We start from the raw sequence: 14788 nt of genomic DNA on the forward strand, positions 1-14788 counted from the left end.
AGATTCCTATAGGTTGATTAGAGACTCTTATTCATTAACACTTCCTCATCCGGCAAATCATTCTCATTTTATTCTATTTCAAGAAATGATTTTATTTCAATCGCATGCTTGATTCAGTTTTAATGCCCCAGAAAATCGAATAAAACTTATATTCTGATTGTAATCTTGTGGAACTCAATACTACAGCTACCTCCTCGTGGTGAGTTCTGGATTATTTGCGATAAAACATTATGAAACTGATCGCAAATAAACTAAATGCTGTATTGTTTTCCTGCCTACAGTTCTTAATTTTAAAGTGAATTGAAAGCAAATCGGAATTGAATCGAAAACTGTTGAAGTTGCCTATCAACTCCGTGCACTCTCTCTCTATATGCCGTGCTTCGTGACTCTCCGATGGTAACAACGGCAACGTCTAACATTACGGCCTCGAAATTCTAGTAGCCTATGCATCGGCTGATTCAGATATCTTTTTCTTCTCCTGTTGACTGTTCACAGCCTGTTTAATTGTAAGCTTCTTCTGTTCTTCTTTTTTCTGAACGAATTTTGGAGTCTCCCTCTTCTTTTCCTGCTCTGTAGGTTAGGTCTTCGCTACTTCCTGAATTTTTTGTTCAGTAATTGTTGTTTTTCTTACTTTCTTTTTCTGTTGAACTGATTTTCGGGAATTCTTCTTTCTGGTCACCAACTTGAACTCGCTACATCCTTTGTAGCTAGCTGGATGGCCCTCTTCTCCACATAAGACGCATGTGGCATTTCTCTCACCTTTTCTGGTGAGTGTGCAGTCATTGCTGCTATGGCATCCTGAGCACTTCACGCATCTCCACGGGAAGGAGCATTTGTTCTGTGCATGTCCATTCCTTTGGCACCAAGAGCACTGGCTTGGACTTTCGGGCCTCTTTTTGTGTTCAACCACAATACAGAGGTTGTAGAGTCGATTCACTTCGAAGATTTCCTTTTTCTGGGTTTTAACCAGTTAGAGAGGTATGGGCTTCTTCGTCTTGTTCAATGTCATTCTGGACACCTCAGCGTCTGATATTCCCTGGAATATCAGGTCGTCCTTGATTAACGCAAGATCAGCGTCGATTGGTAAATGCCTGATGACGGCATATATCTTCTTCTCCTCCTCCATTTGGTAGGAAAAAATTCTTTACCATGCTGCCCGAAGAATTTTGTGATTTTTCTAAAATCATGTACGGTTGACGCGATGATTTTTATACCGTCTTCAACTACAGTTGCGCGGTTGTAGTTTATCTTCTTTGTGTAGAGAGCCTTAGATATCTCTACCCAATCTGAGGTGCCCATCATCGTGATGGGTGAAATTTTATCCCTTTTTGGCACTCCCGTTGTCTTCTTGACAGTCTCCTCATCAGAAGAGGAGCTTTCTTTTCGCGCGCGTTTAGTTGGGGGCGCGTTTGGGGCCTTCGCAACCTTCGTTGAATAATTTTTTCTTGTTTCGGGTTGTGAAACAATTCCTTTAAGGGAATTATTTTTGGGACCCGCTACCGGTTTTGTAATTGTGGCGTAAGTGGGGGATTTCGGCATCTTAGAACATAGAACAACAGGAAGGAGCCTTTCCACTCGAATACAAGGACAGGAAGTGAGACCGAAGTGCACCAAATTATGACTCATTGTTTTGTTTTGATATAGGTGTCAAACGTGAAGCTTTTATCAAATTCATATCAAATTGTTATTTTTAGGATATTTTTCGAGTTAAACTGTGTTGGATTTTGTAGAGTTGAGTGAAATTAAGTTGTGAAGTGAATTCTGAACTATTTTACCTAAAGAAATTATTAAAATAAGATATTTTTGTGGTAAGGAACTTTTTCCAGAAAATGGTCAGTTGTGTAGCTTGTGGCTATTCAAAAACACCAAAGAAAAACAATTCCGGTGTAACATTTCACAGGTAGGTTTTATTTATACTGTATTAACGTCTTTTTTTGAATATTAAAATGGTATTCCTGTTTATGTATTTTGACGTTATCGTGAACAAACCATGGGCGTAGTTGACATTAGATAATAAGGATTTCAATTGAACAAACTGGGTTTGGTAGATTCAATTTTCAAGAATATTTTGAAAGCAGGAATGACAAACTGTTATGATTTCTGAAATTAATTAGTCTCAATATTATTGTTTCAGATTTCCTAAGGATGAAAGACGTAGATTTAGATGGGTGAGTTTTGTTAATAAGCCTGGGTTTACTCCTAACAACAGGAGCTTATTGTGCTCCAAGCACTTCAAGGAAGAATGTTTCAACAGATCTTCACAATCTGTTATTAGATTATTTCCCAATGCATTTCCAACTATAGAAGCTCCCCGTGTGAAATATGTAAGTGATGAATTGTTGGTAAGGACTGTTATTATTTCTTGAACTGGGGTCGTTATGGCTCAGTTGGCCTTCCGGGAACTGCGACCACATAGATATTTGGTTCACTACCCTACTCATTCATGGAAACCTAAGGAGGTCTTTAGAATGGTGTTAATAAAACCGAAGACTTTCTTAGGGGCCTTGGCCGTTACCTCTTGGGTAACCAGAGCTGGTTTTCCCATATGAATGGTTCTTAGGCCAGCCAGTTCTGTACACTTACATAATATGTGATTGTTTATATTGCTGGTTTTGTTTCTTTTAAAATTGGACAGAAACTGAAATGTGAACAGTGTGTTGCACAGTTATTTGGAGTTAAGGAGGATTTCCTAAACTCCTTGATTGCAACAAAATCAAAGGGTGGTTTGAGTTACCCAAGTAATGGAGTCATTGCAATATGCCAGACTGCAGAAAAATTTTTAAGAAGCCAATCATATTCAAATAAAAAAATTAACCGTGAAGAAGTTTCACTTAAAGTAATGAAACATTTTATTGGAAAAAGTGTGTTTGATGAAATGATTTTTCATGATTTTTCCCCATTAGAGAGTCATGAAACTCTTTTAATTAAAAGTATTTCAAATTGTTATTTAAACACGAGGTTGAATTATATTTGTAAAAATACTGTAAATGAAGATAGAATAAGGAATTTGTATAATAGATTGATTCTCTTTAAAAACCAATAAACATTAAAAGTGACGTTCTATATATTCTTTTTAAATAGATAAATATACAAAATTTATTTATTTCTCAGTATTCACAAGTACAAAGAGAAAAACAAATACATTTTTCCTACTCACATCTTCCGAGATTTTAATTCCTATGTTTCACAAGAGTATTCCCAAAATATTTTTTTTCTTTCCACTCAATAATAGAAAGCTTTCGAAAAATAAAAAATGCGACCGGAAATTAGCCAAAATTACGTTGGACAGTAATTGAGATTATTTATGCCCTAAGCCACTGCTAAACCGGAAATATGGATTCCGCCATATGTGCACCAAATTCGGTCACACCAAAATGAACAATATGCTCCTTCCTGTTGTTCTATGTTCTAAGTTCGGCATATTATTTCGGGTCATTACCTCTCTCAAGAGGCGCATCTCACCGACCAACTGTGACACAGTTTCAGTCAGTTTGACTATTTCAGCTTTCAACTGCCCATTTTCTTCTCTTAGCTTTACAAGCTCCTCGTGTTTACCCTCGCTGAATTCTTCAGCATCGGTCGCTTTCATGTAGGAACCCTCATTATCTGAGGTTTCCGACATGGTTTCATACTCGAAAATCTCCAAATATCAAAGGATTTGAAAATAATAAAATATTCAGGAATATTCGCTGAAATAGTTTCATATAACTATGGTATAAATCCAAAAGTTTTCTACGCTATGAGAAAAATCAGGGAAAAGATACGAAAAATAAGCTCACCTGAAATTTTAACGAATTAAAATTTCGATAACACACACACGTATACAACTTACACAAACTTCACAGGCGGAATCAAAAATTCCGTAGCTTCGCTAGTGCAAACTTTCACTTCGACTTTCACTTCCACTTTCTCTTTGAACAGTCAACCGGAGAAGAAGAAGATATCTGAATCAGCCGATAATGATAATGTTGGAAATTGAAAGGGAAATGGAAAAAAAGCTCCAAGCATTATTCGGTAAACTGATTTAATGGACCTTACGGATATTAGGAAGAAATCACTCAAGATAATCTCGTTGAACATACACAATTCATACCTCGTAAAATCAGATTATTTATTTTCCTTCTTATCATATCTTATCGAATTGATTTCTCCTGTTAACTTTTCTTCGAATTTGTAAGGCCCAATAACTTCTTCTGACAGCACTATAATTGGAAGCATAGAATATATTTTCTTGAATTCAATTAACACAAATATTGAATGTTTGAAGAAAGCTATATTGAGCATATTGTTGTGTTTCAAGGCGAATTCGCTCACGTATTACATTTTCTAAGATGGTGTACTTCAATTGAATCCAAATAGAAAATGTTATTCCAAAAGAATTCATATCTTGATTATGCATACCTTTAATCACTTTTGCACGCACACTCATTGGGAATTGGGGGTCGGAAATGAAAAAGAGTTGAACGGAATTCAAGAAAATCAAAATCTCGACAGAAGACAATAAATATTACCACCAAAGGAATAAAAACAGGACCGCTTCTCGAAAAAAGTACATAAAGATGAATTCGCCCAGTTATTATTCCCTTGTGACAAGTGCGCCATGCAAAGTGAAAAATAAATTACAAATTATTTAGATTTTTATGGCAGTAACGAAATTTTTGTGAGGAATGTAGAAAATATAGATTTTTGGGCTAAGGTAAAATTATGATATTCTGAGTACTGCCCTGAAAATATTGATATTTCATGAGCCGTTTGAAAGAGCTCTATGAAGTGAACAAACCCATGAAATTTGATCTATAGCAGTCCTTGCATTCCAAAGTTATGGCAATCACAAATTTAGTCCAATGTTCATGAATCACCCCGTATCTCTGAATCGGATTGCTCTAAGCAAATTTCAATATCGACTTTGTTTAGACCAAAAAACAAACATTCCCAGGTGACCATATCTCATAACAGTTATGAAGCAGAAATGCACCCCGCGCACCTTGTTTTATAACAGATATATCACACTATAAGGCCCGGTACTTTCATGTGCGAATAAATAAATTTATTCGATAGATAAGTCTTATTCTTAGGATAAGTAAAAATGCTGTCTTTTCACTTTCAGATAGTGTTATTAATCGAATAAACGTGTCATTGGAACTCAATAAATAAGAGTTTATTTGTCATAGATCGAATGTCGGTACGTCATTATTGGTAGAATTTTTTTAGATTCTGGATGTATGGTTAACTTTTGTGTGATTTCCACGAAATATTTGCTTTCTAGTTGGAATTTTGACAATTTCTACAATGCGGTGTTTTATTTTACATTAATCAGTGAAAAGTAGTATACCGTGCTTTCATAGAATTGTTATTCGTCGAATAAGTTCATCTGAAACACCGAAATGAGGTATCCTTCAGATAGGAAATTATTTGGCACATTCTTATTCACACTGAAATAAAATTTATTTTTTTTTTATTTTTTTGATGTCGCAGGGAAAAATCTGCAAAACAGACGAACACATCCTCTCCTGAGGGGGAAGAGTGTGGGGATTCTCACTCTCTTGAGCTCGAGACCTACTAAAAACCCTTAACTGCTTCTTCATAGGTTCCAGGCATTTTGCCTTTTGACCAATTGACTCTTATGGTTTCTGGACACTCACACGATCATAGTCGTGTTGATAGTTGTATGCTGCCTATAGCTTTTATAGGTTAAGCTCTTTTTTGGTTACTTAAAATCCTCAACTGATCTCCATTTCATTTCATTTCATTTCATTTCATTTCATTTCATTTCATTTCATTTCATTTCATTTCATTTCATTTCATTTCATTTCATTTCATTTCATTTCATTTCATTTCATTTCATTTCATTTCATTTCATTTCATTTCATTTCATTTCATTTCATTTCATTTCATTTCATTTCATTTCATTTCATTTCATTTCATTTCATTTCATTTCATTTCATTTCATTTCATTTCATTTCATTTCATTTCATTTCATTTCATTTCATTTCATTTCATTTCATTTCATTTCATTTCATTTCATTTCATTTCATTTCATTTCATTTCATTTCATTAAATTTCATTTCATTTCATTTCATTTCATTTCATTTCATTTCATTTCATTTCATTTCATTTCATTTCATTTCATTTCATTTCATTTCATTTCATTTCATTTCATTTAATTTAATTTAATTTAATTTAATTTAATTTAATTTAATTTAATTTAATTTCATTTAATTTCATTTCATTTCATTTCATTTCATTTCATTTCATTTCATTTCATTTCATTTCATTTCATTTCATTTCTTTCGTTTCGTTTCGTTTCGTTTCGTTTCGTTTCGTTTCGTTTCGTTTCGTTTCGTTTCGTTTCGTTTCGTTTCGTTTCGTTTCCTTTCCTTTCCTTTCATTTCATTTCATTTCATTTCATTTCATTTCATTTCATTTCATTTCATTTCATTTCATTTCATTTCATTTCATTTCATTTCATTTCATTTCATTTCATTTCATTTCATTTCATTTCATTTCATTTCATTTCATTTCATTTCATTTCATTTCATTTCATTTCATTTCATTTCATTTCATTTCATTTCATTTCATTTCATTTCATTTCATTTCATTTCATTTCATTTCATTTCATTTCATTTCATTTCATTTCATTTCATTTCATTTCATTTCATTTCATTTCATTTCATTTCATTTCATTTCATTTCATTTCATTTCATTTCATTTCATTTCATTTCATTTCATTTCATTTCATTTCATTTCATTTCATTTCATTTCATTTCATTTCATTTCATTTCATTTCATTTCATTTCATTTCATTTCATTTCATTTCATTTCATTTCATTTCATTTCATTTCATTTCATTTCATTTCATTTCATTTCATTTCATTTCATTTCATTTCATTTCATTTCATTTCATTTCATTTCATTTCATTTCATTTCATTTCATTTCATTTCATTTCATTTCATTTCATTTCATTTCATTTCATTTCATTTCATTTCATTTCATTTCATTTCATTTCATTTCATTTCATTTCATTTCATTTCATTTCATTTCATTTCATTTCATTTCATTTCATTTCATTTCATTTCATTTCATTTCATTTCATTTCATTTCATTTCATTTCATTTCATTTCATTTCATTTCATTTCATTTCATTTCATTTCATTTCATTTCATTTCATTTCATTTCATTTCATTTCATTTCATTTCATTTCATTTCATTTCATTTCATTTCATTTCATTTCATTTCATTTCATTTCATTTCATTTCATTTCATTTCATTTCATTTCATTTCATTTCATTTCATTTCATTTCATTTCATTTCATTTCATTTCATTTCATTTCATTTCATTTCATTTCATTTCATTTCATTTCATTTCATTTCATTTCATTTCATTTCATTTCATTTCATTTCATTTCATTTCATTTCATTTCATTTCATTTCATTTCATTTCATTTCATTTCATTTCATTTCATTTCATTTCATTTCATTTCATTTCATTTCATTTCATTTCATTTCATTTCATTTCATTTCATTTCATTTCATTTCATTTCATTTCATTTCATTTCATTTCATTTCATTTCATTTCATTTCATTTCATTTCATTTCATTTCATTTCATTTCATTTCATTTCATTTCATTTCATTTCATTTCATTTCATTTCATTTCATTTCATTTCATTTCATTTCATTTCATTTCATTTCATTTCATTTCATTTCATTTCATTTCATTTCATTTCATTTCATTTCATTTCATTTCATTTCATTTCATTTCATTTCATTTCATTTCATTTCATTTCATTTCATTTCATTTCATTTTTCATTTCATTTCATTTCATTTCATTTCATTTCATTTCATTTCATTTCATTTCATTTCATTTCATTTCATTTCATTTCATTTCATTTCATTTCATTTCATTTCATTTCATTTCATTTCATTTCATTTCATTTCATTTCATTTCATTTCATTTCATTTCATTTCATTTCATTTCATTTCATTTCATTTCATTTCATTTCATTTCATTTCATTTCATTTCATTTCATTTCATTTCATTTCATTTCATTTCATTTCATTTCATTTCATTTCATTTCATTTCATTTCATTTCATTTCATTTCATTTCATTTCATTTCATTTCATTTCATTTCATTTCATTTCATTTCATTTCATTTCATTTCATTTCATTTCATTTCATTTCATTTCATTTCATTACAGAACGCGATGGAGACTCAAGCGGTAATGGACTTTTTGAGTAAGATGAACGAAAGAATGGAAAGGAAATTCTCGAGGAGAGGGACTCAACATTCTGCAAACAATTCCAGAGAGTCAACAAGCCTGTTACGAAGTTCTTACATCGAAACTTCAGATGAGATATGGCGATGCACATCTACAACAAGTATACCATGCACAAATAAAGAACCGAGTGCAGAAAACAGGGTAAAATCTCCAGGAGTTTGAAGCTGATGTGGCGAGATTAGTCAGGCTGGCTTATCCATCTGCTCCAGATAGCTTCCTGGAACAACTATCAATCCAGACATTCGTGGATAGAATAAAGGATAGTGAAATACAACAAGCCCTGAGACTAGCACGCCCTGGAACCATAGATGATGCCCAGGCTTTAAAAATTGAGGCAGCAAAGCAAGCGTCACATAGAGGACACCTTCGTGTGAGACAAATCCAAGAAACCGACCGATCTATTGAGGACATTGTCAGAGAAGAAATCCGCAGAATATCACAAGTTAGGAAAAAGGATGCTGTGTGCTGGAACTGTAACAAAAGTGGGCATTTTAAGAGAAACTGTCCAGAATTGGAAAAAGAGTCACAGCAGCGAAACTATAAGAGGTCGGTGATAAGGGGCATAAATCGACCGAAGCCAAAAATGCCCCCGAAGTGATAATCCGAGGAATAATATCTAAGGATTTATCAAGCAAAGTTATCTAAGGAAAGATAAATGAAGTGTGAAAATACTGGTAGACACTGGCTCGACCAAAACCATTGTGCGTCCAGAAATTGCTGAAGGATTAAAGATTCGCCCAGCTAGGATCAAACTTCGAACTGCGTCTGGACAAGAAATACCGACTTATGGATCGATCGTCTCCACTATTGAATTGGGAAACACAACAGTTAGCCACGAAGTTCTGGTAGCTGGAATCACGGAAGAAGTAATTCTGGGATTGGACCTTGTTAAGAAGCTTGGATGCCAATTGGATATGAAGAGTGATGTACTTCGGCTAGGAATTGAAGAGACTCAATTCAATGAAGTGGAGGACAAGATATATCAGATTCGACTGACCGAGGACATCACGTTGCCAGGGCGAACTGAACGCATAGTGACTGGTAAATATGACGATGTAACGAGAAGTGGCTGCGTGAGAGTAATTGAGCCCTGTGACGATACAACCTTAGCTAAAGGGCTATTACTGGGTAAGACCTTGGTAAGGGTAAGAGACATCATTCCCATCCGATTGCTCAATGTCAACATGTTTCCAGTCACCCCGAAGAAGGATACTTTGATTGGACGTGGTGTACCTGTGTACCCTATTTCGGGTGGGATAAGTACTGCAGAAGTCTCAAAATCGCAAAGGAATTCTGAAGAACTGGTGTCCCTCCTCACTTCAAAATGTCAAGAGCTCGACTGATACCAACTACTCGAAGTGAGAAAATTGGTTCAAACAATCTCCGACGTTTTTGCTACGGACGGAAAAGCAGGGAATACTGATGTTGTGCAGCATAAAATCAATACTGGTGATGCACAACCTATCCGACAGCATCCTAGACGTCTTTCTCTGGCAAAAAGAGAAGAAGCTGAAAGGATTATTGAAGACATGGCGAGAGAAGGTGTAATCGAACAGTCCGATAGCCCCTGGACATCGCCCGTAGTATTAGTGAAAAAGAAGGATGGAACTACTAGATTCTGCGTAGACTATGGGCAGCTCAATCAGGCCACGAGAAAGGACAGCTATCCCTTACCGAGAATTGATGATACCCTGGATACACTCTCGGGATCACGTTGGTTTTCCACCTTGGATCTGAAGAGTGGATATTGGCAGATTGGCTTGGATCCAAAAGACAAAGAAAAGACTGCCTTCAGTATTGGAACGGGTCTGATTTCTAATCAAGAGGCAAGTACGGTAGCTGATAAATTGGTCAAAGAATTCTTCTGTAGATTTGGAATACCTCTAGAGCTGCATTGTGATCAAGGCCGAAATTTTGAATCGAAGCTATTTCAAGAAGTATGCAGCAAATTGAAGATTCACAAAACAAGGACTACACCTCTTCATCCACAATCAGACGGCATGGTCGAGCTTATGAATCGGACCATGGGAAAACATCTAGCCAAAGTAGTTTCTGATCACCAGCGGGACTGGGATGAATATTTACATCTATTCACCATGGCATATAGATCTTCGGATCAAGAATCTACCAAGGAAACTCCATCCAGTACAATTTTCGGCCGAGAAATAAGGCTGCCTTGCGACTTAGAGTTTGGACGTAAGCCTGGGGAAGACGTAGCTGGGGAGGACTACATTAGTAAATTAAGGAACAAGCTGGATTACATTCATGACAAGGTGCGCAATCAAATGCAGCGAGCAAGTGACCGAATGACCGAATGCGCTACGACATCAAAGCCATTGAAGGTGGATTCACCGCTGGAGATCTGGTGTGGCTACATAATCCACAAAGGAGGAAAGGTTTTTCACCGAAGCTGCAGAGACAGTGGGACGGACCGTATGAAGTAATAAAGAGGATAAATGACGTAGTTTACCGGATAAGGAAGCTCCCCAGAGGAAAACCAAAGGTCGTCCATTTCAACCGATTAGCCCCGTACGCGCAGGACGAAGAAAAAGTACGTCTCGTGGAAACTCCGATGCAAGGTATCAGCGATTACCAGAAGTTTATGGATTGCTATGGTGAGACACGCGTTGCACGGTTCGGCGTTACACAGGAAGTACATCAAGACCTCTTTACCGTGTCTGAGGAATACTCTTTCGCTCATTGTGTAACGAAGGACCTTCGTATGAGTAAAGGAATAGCAAGAGTATTCAGAAATAAATTTGGACGTCAGGAAGAACTATTGCGACAGCAGCCAAGAATCGGAAAAGTTTTGAAATTGAAGGCTGAAGGTCGGTTCATTTCTTACCTAGTCACCCAGCAACATTCCCATCAGAAGCCAACCTATCAGAATCTATGGACGGCACTGCATAGCTTGAAAGAAGACCTTCAATGCTTTGGAGTTAGGAAATTAGCTGTTCCCAAGCTCGGTTGTGGGTTGGACCAGCTGAATTGGCGGGTTGTGCGAAGCATGCTGGAGGTGGTATTTCAGGGGACTGGTATACGGATCCTGGTGTGCAGTTTCAACCCGAAGTAGGCCAGGGAGCCTGGAAAAACTGTGGAGTGCTACTTCTATCAGAATGGCTACTGTAGGAATGGTGATCAGTGCAGGTTTCGCCATGGTCCTCGGAGAAATTCACTAAATCTGTTCTGGGACAGAACAGGCTTAAGGAGAGGACAGTGTAACCAGTCCGGCCCTTGCGGTCAGACCTTTCGAGAACCAGAGCGGTCGCTAGATTCTGGAATAGCAGCGAAGGCACCTGAATGTTTCCGGCGCCTATATAAGCCAAGTGGAGGAGCAGGTAGGAAGTACAGTTATAGTTCACAGTGCAAGCGACTAGTGGAAATAAATACGAGAGGAAATAAATAGTAGTGACATAGTAAGTTTGTGTGTTATAAGGTATTAGGTGTAAATAAATAATTTTAATTAGTCGGACGTTAGAAAACGTTACAATATCTTTCTGAAGAATTCGAAACTGTACACACAGTACTCCTTCCTTCTGTTTGTTTTTGTATAACAGTTATGTTACTGTTCACCTGGATTCCGAGCGACACAACAAAAGTATGGTTTTGTTTTGTGATCAGGATGTTTTCATCCGAACATTGTTTGGAATCAATTGATATCAATGAAGAACGCTGTTGGATGTGCTATATTTTTATTTTCAATTTATAAAAAATTTACAAGAATTGAAATTATGGACAACAAATACCTAAAGCTTTGACTAGGACACAAAATTATGTATTAGTTTGTTTTGAATTAATTAGATTTGTACAAGTTCAATTCAGATATATCAGAAATTATCATGAACCAATAGTCAGTATACCATCATAGCAAGCACATCTCAGTTCTTTACGTAAGTATTATTTATAGAATTTTCAGAACCACACTTACAGACGTATACAAGACCTGTATGTTAGCCTGTCAGTATAGTTTCTTGATGTTTTTTTATGGTTTCCTTATGATTTGACTTATGACACAATATAGAAATTGATTAATGAATGAACAAAACACTCAAAGCAGGTTTCATCAAACTATGACTTTCCAAACAACAATTTGACAGTCACTTGTTTCTAAAATCGAAATCAATAAAACCTCTGCATTTCTGAATATAATTGAAGGAGTAGCAATTGAGAATCATTGAATGGACCCATAAAGGTCATAATTTCCCTTTAATGGGCCGTTCATGCAAGGGATGCTTTGTGCACACAATTTACGTGGATGAAGAGTTCCCAATTGACCTGCAGTAAAATGTTCACTGCACGTGGTGTTGTCAGTTTTATTGGCTGAAGTAATTATCTTAATAACGGAGTAGTCTCAATAACGTCGTGAAAATTTTATCCACTTAGGAGCACTGAAAATAAAAATCAATGAATGATCGATTCACATGTTACGAGTTTTAATACTTACGCTTCCATTTTTCTTAGTTGGGTAAAGATTGTAATTTTTTATTTAATCCACAGTTCTTTACAATGCAATAATTCTCGAATGATATTTTGGGGTTTTCACCAAGAAACTAGACAAAAAATTTCAATAATCAGCAACTAGAACGAGCTAGATAAACAAAAAGCGGAACGAGAATCAAAACATCCAAAACCTCTTTGATCAAGATGACCATCTGAGATCTTACAAAATTTCATATGTTTCTGCAAGTGGCACTCAAATTAATATTTCAACCAGTGCTTGCGTCTTAAAAGCACGCTTGTCAGATGTTGCTCGTATCGCTTTAGTCGTCTCGTTTCCCATCTATATATATTGTATAGGTAATGATTTGGGACAAGCTATGTTTTCCAATGAACTCCTGGCAGATTCTAGCTATAATTCGAAGAGTGTGATGCCTAGTGTTCTTTTTCTGATTTCGTTCTCGAATTTTCAAAAATAGCCTAAATAATTCCTCAACATTTTGGGGACAATCGATGTGTTTAGGTGCAAGTGAATTAGGATAAGATTATGTTATAATTTTCAGAAGAGAAGGAGATGAAATTATTTCAGTTAATCTATGTGCCACAGATGTTATACAGGGTGATTTCGCAGAAAACCCTGAGATGGTCAAGTTTACCCTAGTTAAGACAGTTTCGAAACAATGTTTGGTTCATGGCTGAGGGCCTTCTGTATGGTTCATTCAATTTAACATTGACATCAAAATGAAGTTTGGATTAGAAATATGTCCACTGCTGAAAATATCGAGAGGGAAAATAGAAGATGGTACGTTCAAATTCAAGGAAGGTGCAGAAATTGAAGCATTGAAGAAAGGAGACACATACAGGTATCTAGGCATAAAACAGCAAGAAAAATCATATCAGAGCCAGATGAATAAAGAATTAACGGAGGAGTTCACCCGAAGATTGAGAAGGATAATGAGAACTGGTCTTAACAGCAAGAATATCATGAAAGAGATTAACACCTACGCTTGCTCGGCGCTGAGCTATTCATTCGGTGTCATCTCTTGGACGACCACCATTTATTTAGCAGCCTTACAGAGAAAAATAAGGACGATGCTGACTAAACACAATAAACATCACCCCAAAAGCTCAATAGAACGGACAGAGCTGCCACGACATCTTGAGGGTAGAGGAATTGTTGATTTGTCCCAGGAAATTGAAGGACTTCGAAAATATTTCCTGAGCAAGGCTGCTTCGTCAGAACTCCATCGAGTAGTTTGTGTTGCTGATAGTTCTACACCGTTAAAGCTACAACAGGATCACTTGGGAACCGTCGAACACTCTGCAGAAAGTAAAATGCAAAAACTGATTGGTAAACCTTTGCATGGAAGGCACCAGAACGAGGTCAACCATGATTACGTCGACATATCTGCGTCGAACTACTGGTTGACTTCCGGAAGGTTGTTTCCTGAGACAGAGGGCTTCATGCTCGCCATCCAGGAGCAGGTGATTCCAACAAGAAATTACATGAAATGTATCGTCAAGGATGCCTCAGTGGCGGATGATAGCTGCCGTTATTGCTGTGCGACACATGAAACTATCCAGCACATCACCGGGGGATGTCAGAAGTTCGCAGGCACGGAGTACAATAATAGACATGATGCTGTTGCCAAGATTCTTCACCAAGAATTGGCACTAAAACACCAACTTCTAAGTTCGAAAAAGGTTCCTTATTACAATAACCATCCGGATGCTGTGTTGGAAAATGAACAACACAAGCTCTACTGGGATCGCACGGTTCTGACAGACCGGAAAATAACCCACAATAGACCAGACCTCATATTGCTCAATAAGGATGTGGCGATTCCAAATAATAATAATCTTCTAGATAGGCACACTGAAAAAATTTCAAAATATAGAGATCTCGAGGAACAAACCAGAAGACAGTGGAAGCTGAAAGATATCAAGACCATCCTATTGTCATTTTATCTACAGGCCTGATACCGAAGAAACTACTGGAGAACTTGAGGAAACTACAGTTGGACGAAAATATCTATAGAGTCATGCAGAAGGCCGTACTGCTCGGAACG

The 14788-nt window shown here is 35.7% G+C and overlaps 2 protein-coding genes across 3 annotated transcripts in view; one reads left to right on the forward strand and one right to left on the reverse strand.

Annotated features, from left to right (window-relative positions):
- The window catches only part of LOC123322616 (GTP-binding protein Di-Ras2), a 413354-nt gene that overhangs the window by 378276 nt on the left and 20290 nt on the right, over nt 1-14788 (reverse strand). The window lies entirely within an intron of this gene.
- LOC123322618 (THAP domain-containing protein 2-like) lies at nt 1583-2608 on the forward strand. The gene is made up of 2 exons (XM_044910575.1): nt 1583-1900; nt 2135-2608. Exons 1-2 carry the CDS (start codon nt 1830-1832, stop codon nt 2364-2366), a joined length of 303 nt encoding a protein of 100 aa, XP_044766510.1. The 5' UTR covers nt 1583-1829; the 3' UTR covers nt 2367-2608.

The sequence above is a fragment of the Coccinella septempunctata genome, chromosome 1 (genome assembly GCF_907165205.1).
Source record: "Coccinella septempunctata chromosome 1, icCocSept1.1, whole genome shotgun sequence".
NCBI lineage: Eukaryota > Metazoa > Arthropoda > Insecta > Coleoptera > Coccinellidae > Coccinella > Coccinella septempunctata.